Here is a 12,742-nt window from a genome sequence, read left to right on the forward strand (position 1 = left end):
GCGAGCACAAAATTATGCAGCTTTGGAACTGCAAGTGCAGGATTTTGAAGTACACGCTTGTAGAGGGTTCTAACCACATGAAATTCTTAAACTATAAAGTAAAATTTTAATAAAATGCAATGACGCTGTTTCGACTCTCCTTGAAAAGTGGAAGAAATTCCTTAAGATTATTTTAGTTGTAATGAATATTTTCAAAAACAATTTTTCGAAATGCAGTGTCTGTAGTTGGAAGCAAAACAAAACCACTGCATACTATGTTTCAAAGGAGCATGTCAGGCAGACTCAGCACCACCAGCCTTATTTTCTTCCTTATAGATACCCTGTGCTTTATTGCCTGCGTGAGATGACCTTAATGATCTGACCTTTAGGATGGTTAATACAACCGGGGCAATTCAAGATAGTGCTCATACTAGCAATAATGTATACATATATATGATATAAAAGAGTATATAAATGTACATGTTGAAATACTTATCTCTCTCACACTCTCTCTCTCCCAGACATATATTCCCAACATCAGATACAGTTGGTGACCCCAGGCCACCTCAGGCTAGTACAAGATCACGGCCAGTTGAGTCTCCCTAAGTAGTGCTCACAAAAACTTCGGTATTCACACAATTATTCTACAGTGGATACCTTTCTACTGTGACGTGCTGGACAACGAGACTGAGGATAAGCTGACAAGAGAAGGTTCGATTAGCGAATAAACAACACGACGGATCCACAACTCTTAACTGAAGACTAACACCGCCATTAAGGTCAAACAGCAAAACAAGTGGTTGCTCCTTCACCCTTGCTACAGCAGACAAAATTCTCCAGCTGAAAAGTTCTTAACAGGAAATAATAATAACAAGCTTTTATATCGCAACACCCCTACCAAAGCTATGTTTACCGCACTTTATAAAAAAAAAAAAAAAACCCCAAATGCAAATTCATCAGTATAAACACAATACATTGACACATAAGACAAACACATCAGAGATCGAAGCATATACTGAAATATAAATCTCGGATATGCATTTATAGCATAAATATGCATGTGCGTTTATTAATTGGTTCTGACAATGACAGAAAAAAATCCTCCCACAACTGCAAACGGAGTTATGTGCAACTGAACAAATCCTCATTATCCTGTCAATATGACAGTAAACTTCTGTAAAAGATTGATGACCGTGAAAATCTATGGAAGAGCAACAAAAGCCAAGATCACAATGATAGTCATTTTTTATCTGTTCTGACCACGGACGTGTATATATATAAAACAAGTTCGTGGTTCTGACCACACAACGGCTGACGCTTTCACAGGATATGCAGCAGGTGTAGCATGCGATTGCCGACTGCACTTACTGACACAGCAGGACACCTGTATGACAATACAATCATAGAAGAAAACAAATTCTAGTTCAAAATGTTTACAATTCTACAGTTCATAGTTCATAGACCAAGCTGCAGACGTGTCCATGCCAGAACAACAGACAGACAACAGGGTTCAGCTGCAAGACTGTCCATTGCATGAAGCCAGAAGGCACTACAATTCTGCAGAGGTGATACTCCCTTAAATCCATCAACAATTATAATGTAATGAATATCAAAAGGGTAAATGATAATTAGTTAATAGTGTGTCTTTTTGTTCAACTCTGAGTCAGCTAACAAGATGGCGTCTCATTCTGTCTCGGCTATACTCCTTAGTCTTGATAATTAAACACCATACAAACTGAACCCCCCTCTTTTTGCTACCTTTGTTATCTATGTAATAAATACACAAATAAATGCCCTAATTTTATTGAAGGTTTTGGTCTCCTTGAGCTGTCCACGTTCTAACACACAGTCATCTCGCTAATTTTTCAAATGCACAAAAATGTACTCGGCTCGGCCCTATAAGTGACATTCTAAGACAGTTGAAGCTGTCTCTTGAGAAGGATGTGAGAAACCATTGTTTCCAGACCAGCTTGAGCCTGAACATAAAATCAGGGGTGGGTAGATGTACCAGCGGCACTGAGTGGAACGTAAAATATCCGATTGAAACCCAGCATTTGAGGCTCAGCGTCTCCAGCACTGGTTTTTGCTCATGGATAAGAGATAAAATCATCAGCATGGAAGCCAATGTGATTAGGTGTCGGGTGTGCCCAGATAACTTCGGATGCGACAGGCCAACAGCGGGTACACTAGACAGAGTGAGAGGGTGGTCTGTGATCAGCTGCAACGATCGCGCTTGCCTCCCATTCAGATGACCGCGGCAACAGCGAGAGCGAATTACTGGTCTCTGTTGCGAGTTTAAGCCGATGATGATAGTACACAAGGTGTGTTCATTGTTACCTGTCTCGCTGCTTTCAGCTGTGACACTCTGGGGTCGGTTACGTAGAAATCAACCTTGTCGTACGAAGAACGGATCCAGTCTGAAGAAGTATGTTACAAAAATTCCCGTGATTTGTGACGTGCTTTTAGATACTTTTTGTTTTCTGGATTGTCCCAACCCAATTTCCTTTTCTAGATTTCTTTAATTTGATTGGATATAGGACTTCAGATCTGTGAAGGCAACTTACTTTTTTCTTTTTTTTCTTTTTTTAACCCGCTTCATACGTCCATAATGGAAAGGGGTAAAATGCAACACCAAACTTTTGACAAGGTAGAACAAAGCCTGTCTGTCGAGGACAATATTGCAATGGGTGATGCACACGAACGTGAACGTTATGCAAATATTTCTCTGCATTCTCGATTATTATAATGATAATTAAATCAATAATATTTAAAGCTTATTGCCTTCATTAACAGTTGGATATGATGACTTCTTCGTTGTTGTTGTTGTTGTTGTTGTTGTTGTTATTATTTATTATTAAAAATGCAAAATTTGTAAAGTTCATACTCACACTCCTAAGGAGCATGTTCTTAGCGCCCAAGAACAAGAACGAGACATGAACAGTATACGAGGAACAGGAAAACAAACGAATAACACATGAATTAAGAAAGAAGGAACAACAGTACTGATGATGAATAAAAACGAGTACAGAAAACGCAAAGAGTAACCAAATAACAAGAACTGAGAGTATTATGATAAAGACGAGCAAGAAAGGGTGTGAAAAAGGACTAGCATGGTAGGAAAGGATGTTAGGAGTAATGTTTACGGAATCTTTAATGGGGGAGGTAGGGGCAATCGAGTTGTGTGCATGTGTGGTCGCGCGTGCGAAGTGCTAGTGTAAGACTGATTACTGTCAATGTTTGTATGCCTGCAGGTCTGTATTATAATAACGACTTCTTAAGACGTTATGTAGCCAAGGAAACGCACAAATTTGCCCGTACGCATTTATATATGTATGTTTACTTGTGTGCATGAGTGCAGATAGTGCGTGTGGGTATCAGTAACGGTTGGGGTGGGGGAAAGAAATAAAGTGATGAAAAGAATTAAACTTGTTGAGTATGAAAGACTAGCCTGGTTTTGTATGTTTGTGGTTTTTGTTTGTTTGTTTGTTTGTTTGTTTTTTGTTGTTGGTGGTTTGTTGTTGGTTTTTTGAGGGGAGGAGGAGTGGTGGTACACTTGAACACAAGCGCTCCGTCAATATCTATTTCAGTCTCACAGACCGACAGCCAGGGCGTCTATCAAATTGATTTGATTCCCAGCCGAGAAAAAGGGCGCTGCAAACCGACATTCGTGAGTTCCCACAGTGTAAGCCAAGGGGAAAGACGACATCAAGGAAGAGACCTCCGTTGAATCCACGCTGTCACGGCGAACTGTTGACTGCCCTCCAGCAGTCCACACAGAGGTCTCTCGGCGACCTAAAGAAAACATCCCCCGCTCAATTAAGATGATCAAATTTTATTCGTCACGGTTGGCAGAACGAATCAAGGGGCGCGTCGGTCGCTCAGCGATTCCCGAGTGATGTTACGCGGTCTGCAGACAGGTGAACAGAGCCTCGCGCATGCGCGGTCCGTACTTGTGAGCGCCTTCACCGTAGCGCGCCTCCTCCCCTAGAGCCCGTCCTTGGTCCGAATGTAATGTGGATTAATGAAAGAAATGAAAGAGAACTGATCATGTTGTTCCTGGACAGAGGTGTAACTATTGTGATAGTAGACTAGGATTCAGTGGGAAGGTGAAACCTTATGCTTTTTCTCCACTTTCCCACGCTTCTTATGCAGTTGCTTAGAACAGACTCAGGGAACTCCATGAAAGTTTCTTATCACCAAACCGACTCATTTTTCACGTTTTGGGGTTTTGTTTTATTTTTTTTTTCGACGGGTTGTGAGCTTTGATGATATGGTACACAATAAATTATCTCTGTTTTACATTAGTTTGAACGACTTCGTTTGGTAAAGGTCTGAACCAACCAAAAGAATACCATTCATCCAACAAGCAGACAGACAGACCTAAATCAACAACAAAGCCAAAAACAAACAAGTAAACAAAAATAACAGAGAAGGAAAGAAAAGAAAGTAACTTGACAGGCATATATAACGTTAGTGAAAAGGATGAACTGACATTTACTTTCGCCACGTGATGGAGTTAAAGAGCCACTGTCAGTTTCATACTAACTTGTTATACACGTCCGTGATTTCACTTAACTGTTATGAAAGAAAACTTGTATTCTAGTATAGCAGAGATATACTCATTGGGGATTCACTATGCCCTCATCTTTTATTTTAAAGCAGATTCTTTTTTGTTCCTTTTCGGAGAGGGAGGAGGTTGGGGGAAGGGAGAGGGAGAGAGACGAAGGGTTGGGGAAGGAGATAGGCTGGAGCGGGGACGTGAGAAGAAAAGCTTGCGGGTGTGAGGACGTTTTATGCCCGTGCGTAGATAGAAGCTCAGAAAGATATATTTAATGTAGTAATATCTGTCACAGTGATATAAGGTCTGCTTTAATTACTTTATCTTATAGCAGACTTGTGGAGGATCCATCAGAGTAGTTCATGTGTTTCTGTTGTTGTTTTCTCATATCTCGACACATATTGGCAAAATAATTATACTCTGCCCACGACCGTTTATAAAATATCGACTGCAAAGCACGATGTTTGCACTTGTAATTAAAGATGTGTTTCTTTTTTTAACTCTTGTGATGGTGTTTGCTAGTCACGTGATAATATTTCCTTGTTCAGTATTTGCTTTTTACCCTCCGTAATATTGTTTTTACCACAAGACTTTCAATAAATGTTTTTAAAGGTATTCATTTCTGTTCATATGATATAAATCGCATTTCAACATCAGTTTAAAAAATTGAAATGTCATAACCCATACAAAAAAATAATAATCCAAGTTCTCTATGATACAATCAAAATTGTAGAATAAGCTGGTTTCCTTACTTCCGCCATCCTAACTTTATTGTACAGCGGGCGTAATAGATAGACTGCCCCGATTCTTTTCCGTTGCTTTGAACTAAGTGAATTTAGAAATGCTAGTAGTGAACTAACTACTCTTATGCTGGTCCCCACTGACAGTTTCCACAAGATACACTTAAAAACTTCTTGACGGTGTTGTAAGGTCAATGTAGATTATACAGCGTTCAGACTGCTCAGAGCTCCTTAAGTGCAATTTAAGGTACTCCAAGCAGTGACCGAAAAGCGGAACGATCACGAAACTCCTTCTCAGGTTTCAAAACGGTACCTTTCAATCAAATGCCGCACATGATACCGCGCGCGCGGAGAAGGATGGTCGCTCCGCTGTCATCAGTATCACTTTGGAAGCCAGTCTATAAAGACCATGATGATTGCCAAACAGATAATAGCCAGCGCGACAGTTTTGCAAGGTCCTAACTGGAACTTCAACGAGCGCGCCTGTTTTCATGCCTCGCCTTTTCCTCTAAACTGGACACAGCTCGTCAGCGCTGTTCACCTGTGGTGTTGAGCTTTTCACATCCAACTGCCCCCCAACAATGGCCCAGACGCGTTTATCGTCCACGAAAGCAATTTAAGCGACGCTGACCGCCGGCAGTTTGTCCCCCACCCCACTCGCCTCCTTCTCGAGTTAAACCTCCGCTTTCGCTTGGTTAGGTAGCAGCTCGGGATTTGCCGTTGTTTAACTAGCACTAAAGAAAGAATTTCCTAGCACCCCCCTCCCTTCTTGATTTCCTGGTGTTCCCTAGAATCTCTGACCTTCGTCGAAAAGCAAGCACAAGCTAATGATTACCTTCCTAAAAATTCTAAGTTAACGTACACAAACTGCGGGATTGCTCTTTAGTAACGGAAGCTCGGTGAACTCGTTATAATGTATGAATAAAACTTGAGTGACCGATCTCCTAGGACATGTGCCTTGAAGCAGTTGTGATTCTCCCTTATTTGAAGATGTCCCACAATTCAGTTATACAGTTTAGGGTTAGCTGTTGTTATTGTTGTTTGTTGGGTTTTTTTTTCACCTGCATCACCTGTTTAACTGGTGGGCTGGACCAAAAGGATGCCGTATAAAGAGACATGCCTTGTCGCTTGCTATGCCCCCTGGTGGGAGGAGCATCAGCAGCCCTATCCGCCAACAGAAACGTTGAATCTGACCCAGGGAAGACCGATGTTTTCATACGAACAAAAGACGCGTTAGGCAGACGATTGCTGCGTTCTCCCCGATAGGTGGCGGTGGGTTGGGGGTGGGAATGTTGTGTGCGTCGTCAGCGATATCTGGACATAAACGGGACTCACTTCCGTATCACCCCGGAGAAGTTTCATTCAAATTAGTTCATTTGATGACAATTAAAATCGCGATGGCACTCAGCACCCACAGCTTCATTGATCTTAACACCCTCGACAATTAATCGTCTGTGAATGAAGTCACTTATCACCACGACTATAATCACTAAACGAGCCTAGGTGTTCTGCACTGCAAATCTAAAGTCGATGAGAGGAGAGGTGTTGTGTGTACTCAGTGTGAACCTCGGGCCTGCGACCGTGCTAAAGTAGCCTCTTAATCCATCCATTGTGCGCTGCAGGCGGGGAAGCTCGAGAGCGCGGAGAGTGAATGGCTTGAAAGAACTTGGGAACAGTTTTCAAGAGTGGATCGTCTTTCCCCAGGTCAGAGGCACACGCTCGTCATGAAAAAAGTGTTGATATTGTGTTAGTCCCAGAGTTAAGTCATGCTTAACCAGAGCAGAAACAGTTTCTCAGGCATCAAGCACTGGTCATTGTGGAGGTTGTTACTGCTGCAGCTGTGCACATCTTCATTTCTTTTGGAATTGTCCTCAACACCGGTGCTGGCCGTCACCTTGCCCGTTGCCATGTCCCCTCTGCACCCAAAACATCTCCTTACGGTAGTCCACGACGCCGACACACTTGGGGCTGAAGTCCCAGATTCAGTCTCCGCTTCAGGTTCCCAGGCACGAGATGAGAAGCTCGGTCCATCCGGACACTCAACCTCTTCCCAAGATGGGCCGAGCTCAGTTATCCACGAAGACGTGAGGCACCACTTCTTCAAAAATGGTCGACTGGGTTCGGACTACCGGAAGGCCTCCACTATATTTATGATGAGGCTTTTCAACGACCTTCTGAACGGGCTTCCCGTCGATGTGAGAAAGGAAACTAAACCCGAGAGTTTGGAAGGAGGAGCTGAGGAAGTAGTGAACTTAAAGGTGACTGACACCATTCGGAGTTTTTCCGCTGGAGGTAATTTATTACTTTCTTCTTATGTAAATTTAAATCGATCTGTTATAAAAACTCAGGGATTTAGAAAAAAAAAAAAGGCGCCGTAAAGCCAGGATGGCTTTATGCAAATACAAACAATTGAAGATCAACGGTACAAAGATATAATGTGGTCAGAAACCTCGTGACTAGCTTGATCCAGGTTAAATTAAGATTTAAGGATAAAGTAATATTACATGTTGTTATGGCAGGGAGCCATGATATAACAGAGCAGTGTCTTGAATTCAACAATGTTTGTGTTAGCGTATATCTTGCAGCATGTTGATCTTTACATAATTTTAATGAGCTCCTTTAAAAATTGCTTGTTATAGTGGACAACAGACAGGGAGAGGGAGGGATGTGAAGAGAGAAGTTTAGAAGATGTTAAAAATAAGAGATAAACGGTTTTTGTAACCAACAAAATATATTTAAAAAATCGTGCGTCGTAACTATAAGGGTTTAAAGAAGACGCCGCAAAGAGAGCTCTAAGCTGGCAGCTGCTACGGGGGATACATTCCCCATCTGAAGCATTAAATAAAACCGACATAAAGATCATGTGGCGGATCACAGCGCGAGAAGTCTGTCCGTTAATGGACTCAACAGAATAGCATCTAATTCCCTCAGTGTGATTTCTTTAGGGAACTGGATCATATCCTCACCAGTAATGGAGCCGTGCCTGGCTTGTTTCTTACAGATTCTTCCATCAGGTTGAAGAGGGTGCATTATCAAAATGGGACATTTCCGTGTCTGCTTGATTAGGCTGGCGCCGTGTCTTCCCCGCTTAGGCATCTTTCTCTCTGTGGCGAAAGTTTTAGACTGGCTAAATCATTGTTCTTTTCCTTACTGATAAGAGGCCTACGCGCTGAACAGGTCACAGAAAATAAAAGCTCTTCGCCTCTTTAAAGCTTTACAGGTTCCGTGCCTCCAATTTCAGTGCTGTTATCTGTTCATGATTTGTGTAGTTTCTTGAGAAAGGCGATCACCCTGTTGGCCAGGCTCACACCTACCATTATAATTAACAGGATGTCACAGGTGTCAGCAAAACATTCACTTTAATTCCCGTTTTTTATTTTTGTTCTTGGTTTTACGCTCTATCCCTGACTCTCCCCCCGCCTCCCCCCAAAAAAAGTTAACTATCATCTCCCTAGTCGTTCCGCCACCCCTATAGGCATTAGCGGTTCTTCGCATATCCTTATTGAACTTAAAAAGCGGAAGCGGACTTTCTACAACGGGAATAGGAGTGGAGAAGATCGAGCAATGCAAACACAGTCTTTTGCATATCTCTTCGATAACAAAATCAAATAAATTACAACCATACTCATTTCTTCGTAAACATTCTAAACAGAGAGCGTTGGCTCTGGTCAGACATAAGTTTAAAAAAAGCACTCTTTTCACAAGAAATTCCTTTTGTCCCACGCACTAGCGTTTTTAATGCGTTTATTAAAAATAATAATACAGAAAAGAGAAATAGCATGTTTTAATTTTTTTAAAGCTGTTAGAGGGTTCACTGGCAAGATACGAACGGACATCGTTCTTGTTTTTAGCATCGCGCTTTGTAGGAAATTTCTGTGTACATCACATTTATTTGAGTCAATGGTCGGATATGGACGACAGACAGCTTGTGGAGAAGGTTCACGCAGATTCAGTCAGGGGCTTCAGGCAATTATGTAAACAGCTGTACATGATAAATACTATGTAGTGATATTTTATTTTTTCGGTAGGGGTTGGTGGTATTCTCCTTCTTCAAGACACTGTCTAATTTATTTGTTTAATATTTGAGTTGTTTAAGCATTTCTGTCTAGACACACAATAGTAGCATAAAGGTAAGGCATAAAAGTAAAGAATCCCTAAAGTAAAGTAAAGTATGCCTTCTCTTTTTCTCGATTCTGCTTTACGATTTGCATGCAATGATTCGAATATGGCGTTCCTAAAAATGTTTTTTATTTTTTCATATTCCTATGAATGTGGGGAGTGATGCTATTTCTCCACTTGTACACATTTGCTTGTTCAAGACACGATGTTTAATGGATGTTGTGCCGTTGGATCGTATTAGCTGTCTTCAGACGATTTTATAATGGTAGAATAGAGAGACTAGAAAAGAGATAAACTGTTTTTGTGTGTGTGTGTTGTTGTTGTTGTTGTTGTTGTTGTTGTTGTTGTTGTTGTTGTGTTGTTGTTTTTTTAGTCAGGTGTTCGGGCGGCAACACAAATATTCCACATCTATGGTCTATGTAGGTCAACCACTCTTCACCCCCCCACAAGGAATGCATTTTATTACTAAAAATCTTTCTTCTACTGGTTATTTTGTAAAAAAAATTAAAATAAATAAAGGTAAAGAAATTTGTCTAAATAAAGGGGCTATCAAAGTTTGATTTGCTGACCATGTTTCCATTTCCCTTTTTAAAAGTCGGTTTTGTAAAACTTTAAAAAAATATATTTGCAGATGTTCAGCTGAATGAACAGAAAAGATCCTTCGTCACCTACTTCGTGCCATTCCTGCCCCTCAACGAGCGCCTTCGATCAGCAGAGGTCCGATTCTTACGTCATCCATCCGCTCACAGGCGGAAGAAACAATTTAAGCTGATAGTGAACGTGCTGCGCAATGGACAGCGAGTGGAGAAGGTCGTGCTTAAAGAGCTGGCGGTCACCCAGCGAGATTTTGACGTGTTTAACATCAGCAAGGTTTTAGATTCGTGGATAAACAAGTACCACGGAAATATATCCCTTCAAGTGAAAATCCCCCGCAAGTTGGAAAACATGATCCGTCTCCGTGACAGTTCCCTGAGGTCGACGTCCTTGGTGGCACTGTACTTAGAGGACCGCGATTTCTTGAAGAACGTGTATGAGAGCTACACGACAGACGACGAGCACAACCGGCAGCGATGTCGCCAGAGACATCGACATAGGCCTCAACGAAACCAGCGCTCGTAGAAAGCGAAACTCGAAACGAAGGCGCAACCTGAGAAACCGGGGAAAGAACAGAAGATGGTACCGTCTACCCAAGCACGCCAAGTGTCAGATGTTCGACTTCAAAGTTGACTTTGACTTCATCGGCTGGGGTCAGTGGATCATTCATCCAAAGCACTTCAATGCGAAGTTCTGCTATGGAGAATGCCCTTCACCGGTGGACGCCAAATACAAGCCCACCAACCACGCCATGCTGCAGACGCTGATGCGGCAGAAAAAGCCGCGCTTGGCACCTCCCACGTGCTGCGTGCCCATAAAACTTAAACCGCTAAGCATGCTGTACTTTGAGTATGATGAAATAGTTGTCCGTCATCACGAAAATATGATTGTCGATGAGTGTGGGTGCAGATGACAGGCATAGACTGAAACAAGACAGTGAAAAGTTCCAGATGTTGATGTGGTTGCCTTATTTCAAGGCATACAACCGAAGTAAGCATAAAAATTACTCAGGCGTAGCTGTAGAGGCGGGCAGTTTTCTTTTTTTTGAAAATACGAGATGTGTACCCGTCATATGGTAGCTGAAGATATTGAAAATCGTAACTGACTGGTTTTTTATTCGTGTCCACTTGCAGGACAAGGGAAACGATTCACACCTGAACGCAACTTTATTTACACTTTCTTTCCTTCGCTTCCGCCCTTCCCAATTCTCTCACATCTCCCACATATCCACTATTCGGTCTTATTTCCGCTGTCCCTGAAATTGTCTGGCCACAAGTTTTGTTTTCTCTAAGGACCCTATCTGACCTTCCTACCCTTCCCCCCACACACCACCACCACTACCTTACAAGCGACTGCTGATTGGCCAGCACACGTGACTTGTCATTGGCTGATGGATGCACTGATGAAATTCACTGTATGTAGATACATAAAACACTGCCAGAATATTTACAGAAGCTGGTAACACAGGGTTGGAGTAGCTCTGGATCAGATGTACACAAAAACAGGGACGAAAAAACACTCCTGTAAAAAATGTCTGTGCGTTTCATTATTTTTGAAGAATGCAGTTCTTAAAACGTAAAGCGCTAAATCATAAGAAAAGTATATTCTTAGCTAATTTAATAACTCTTTCTTGCTCTCTCACATTTTGCTCACGTACAAAAAAAAAATTATAGATTCTCTCTCTCTCTCTCTCACACGTGTCTCTCTCTCGTAAGCAAAATAATAAAATTATAACATGGCATTTGTTTGGTAGTTGTTTTACTGTCAATGTAAATTTGGATTTTCGTCTTCTATTTACTTCTTGCCAGTGTATTATTATCATATTTAAATTATGCTGAAACTGCAGCCTTGTTGGATTTGCTCCTTTTCCGATTACATTGGAAGTTTAGAACAGATGACAGATGTACTCTGAAACTTCTACATTTTTAAGTAGGATAATATACTTCTTGACTGTTAAAAATGTTTTGTAAACCACTTTATGCTCTGTGTTGTGTTAATATGAAACACATTTTCACTCAATACATAAATTTACTATGGGAGCAACCTGATCTTAAAAGATCTGCATCTGCATATCAATAAGCAAAACGCTACATTTACTGAATTCACACAAATGTACTCGGGGTTTACTTTTGCGTGTTGAATGCTTCGTTTCTTATCCTAGTGGTGAAATACTGAATGTCTTCACAAAATGTTGGAAAAAAAACTATTCTTATAGTGATAAGTGCAATGCAAACATTGTATTTGTGCCACACAACTGGCTTCTGTTTAAGTCTTTAAAGCAAGTAGACGACAGCCAGTGTCGTACAAGTGTGTTGGTCAGTCAGAAGGCTCGGGGAGAATCCTCGATGCTTTTTATTTGGGAGAAGAAAATTCGCTACTCGGCCAGCCGTTTGTACATATACCTATTTCAATTTTTTTTTAATCGTGCATTTCAGTCATCTAAGTATAAGAGACATGCAAAACCATTGCATATTTAGATCGTTTGAACTAGATGCCAGCCATCTAAGTTCCACGAGATGTAACACCCGACAATCCTTAGCTTTGATACGTCTGGAGGATCGCTTTTCGAGGACTGACATACTGATTCCTTCGGGCGATATATAAAGATTTTGAAACCATATTGTGTTGACAGACTTTTGTAAGCCCTATCCAAAAGGCTATACTTATCTTACAACGAAAACTAAATTTCCTGTTGCATATTTTTGTAAAAAAGATTAATAATGCAATAAAGACCACGTTTGCATCTTTGGTT

General features: G+C 41.3%; 1 protein-coding gene across 1 annotated transcript; it reads left to right on the forward strand.

Moving 5' to 3' along the window:
- The first annotated feature begins 6,388 nt into the window (after positions 1-6,388).
- LOC112567572 (nodal-like) lies at positions 6,389-11,636 on the forward strand. Its single transcript, XM_025244271.1, is given in 3 exon segments — positions 6,389-7,569; positions 10,028-10,473; positions 10,475-11,636. Coding segments are annotated over 3 exon segments (1,401 nt in total). The 5' UTR covers positions 6,389-7,043; the 3' UTR covers positions 10,904-11,636.
- Positions 11,637-12,742: the final 1,106 nt, after the last annotated feature.

The sequence above is a fragment of the Pomacea canaliculata genome, linkage group LG1 (assembly GCF_003073045.1).
Source record: "Pomacea canaliculata isolate SZHN2017 linkage group LG1, ASM307304v1, whole genome shotgun sequence".
Taxonomy (NCBI): domain Eukaryota; kingdom Metazoa; phylum Mollusca; class Gastropoda; order Architaenioglossa; family Ampullariidae; genus Pomacea; species Pomacea canaliculata.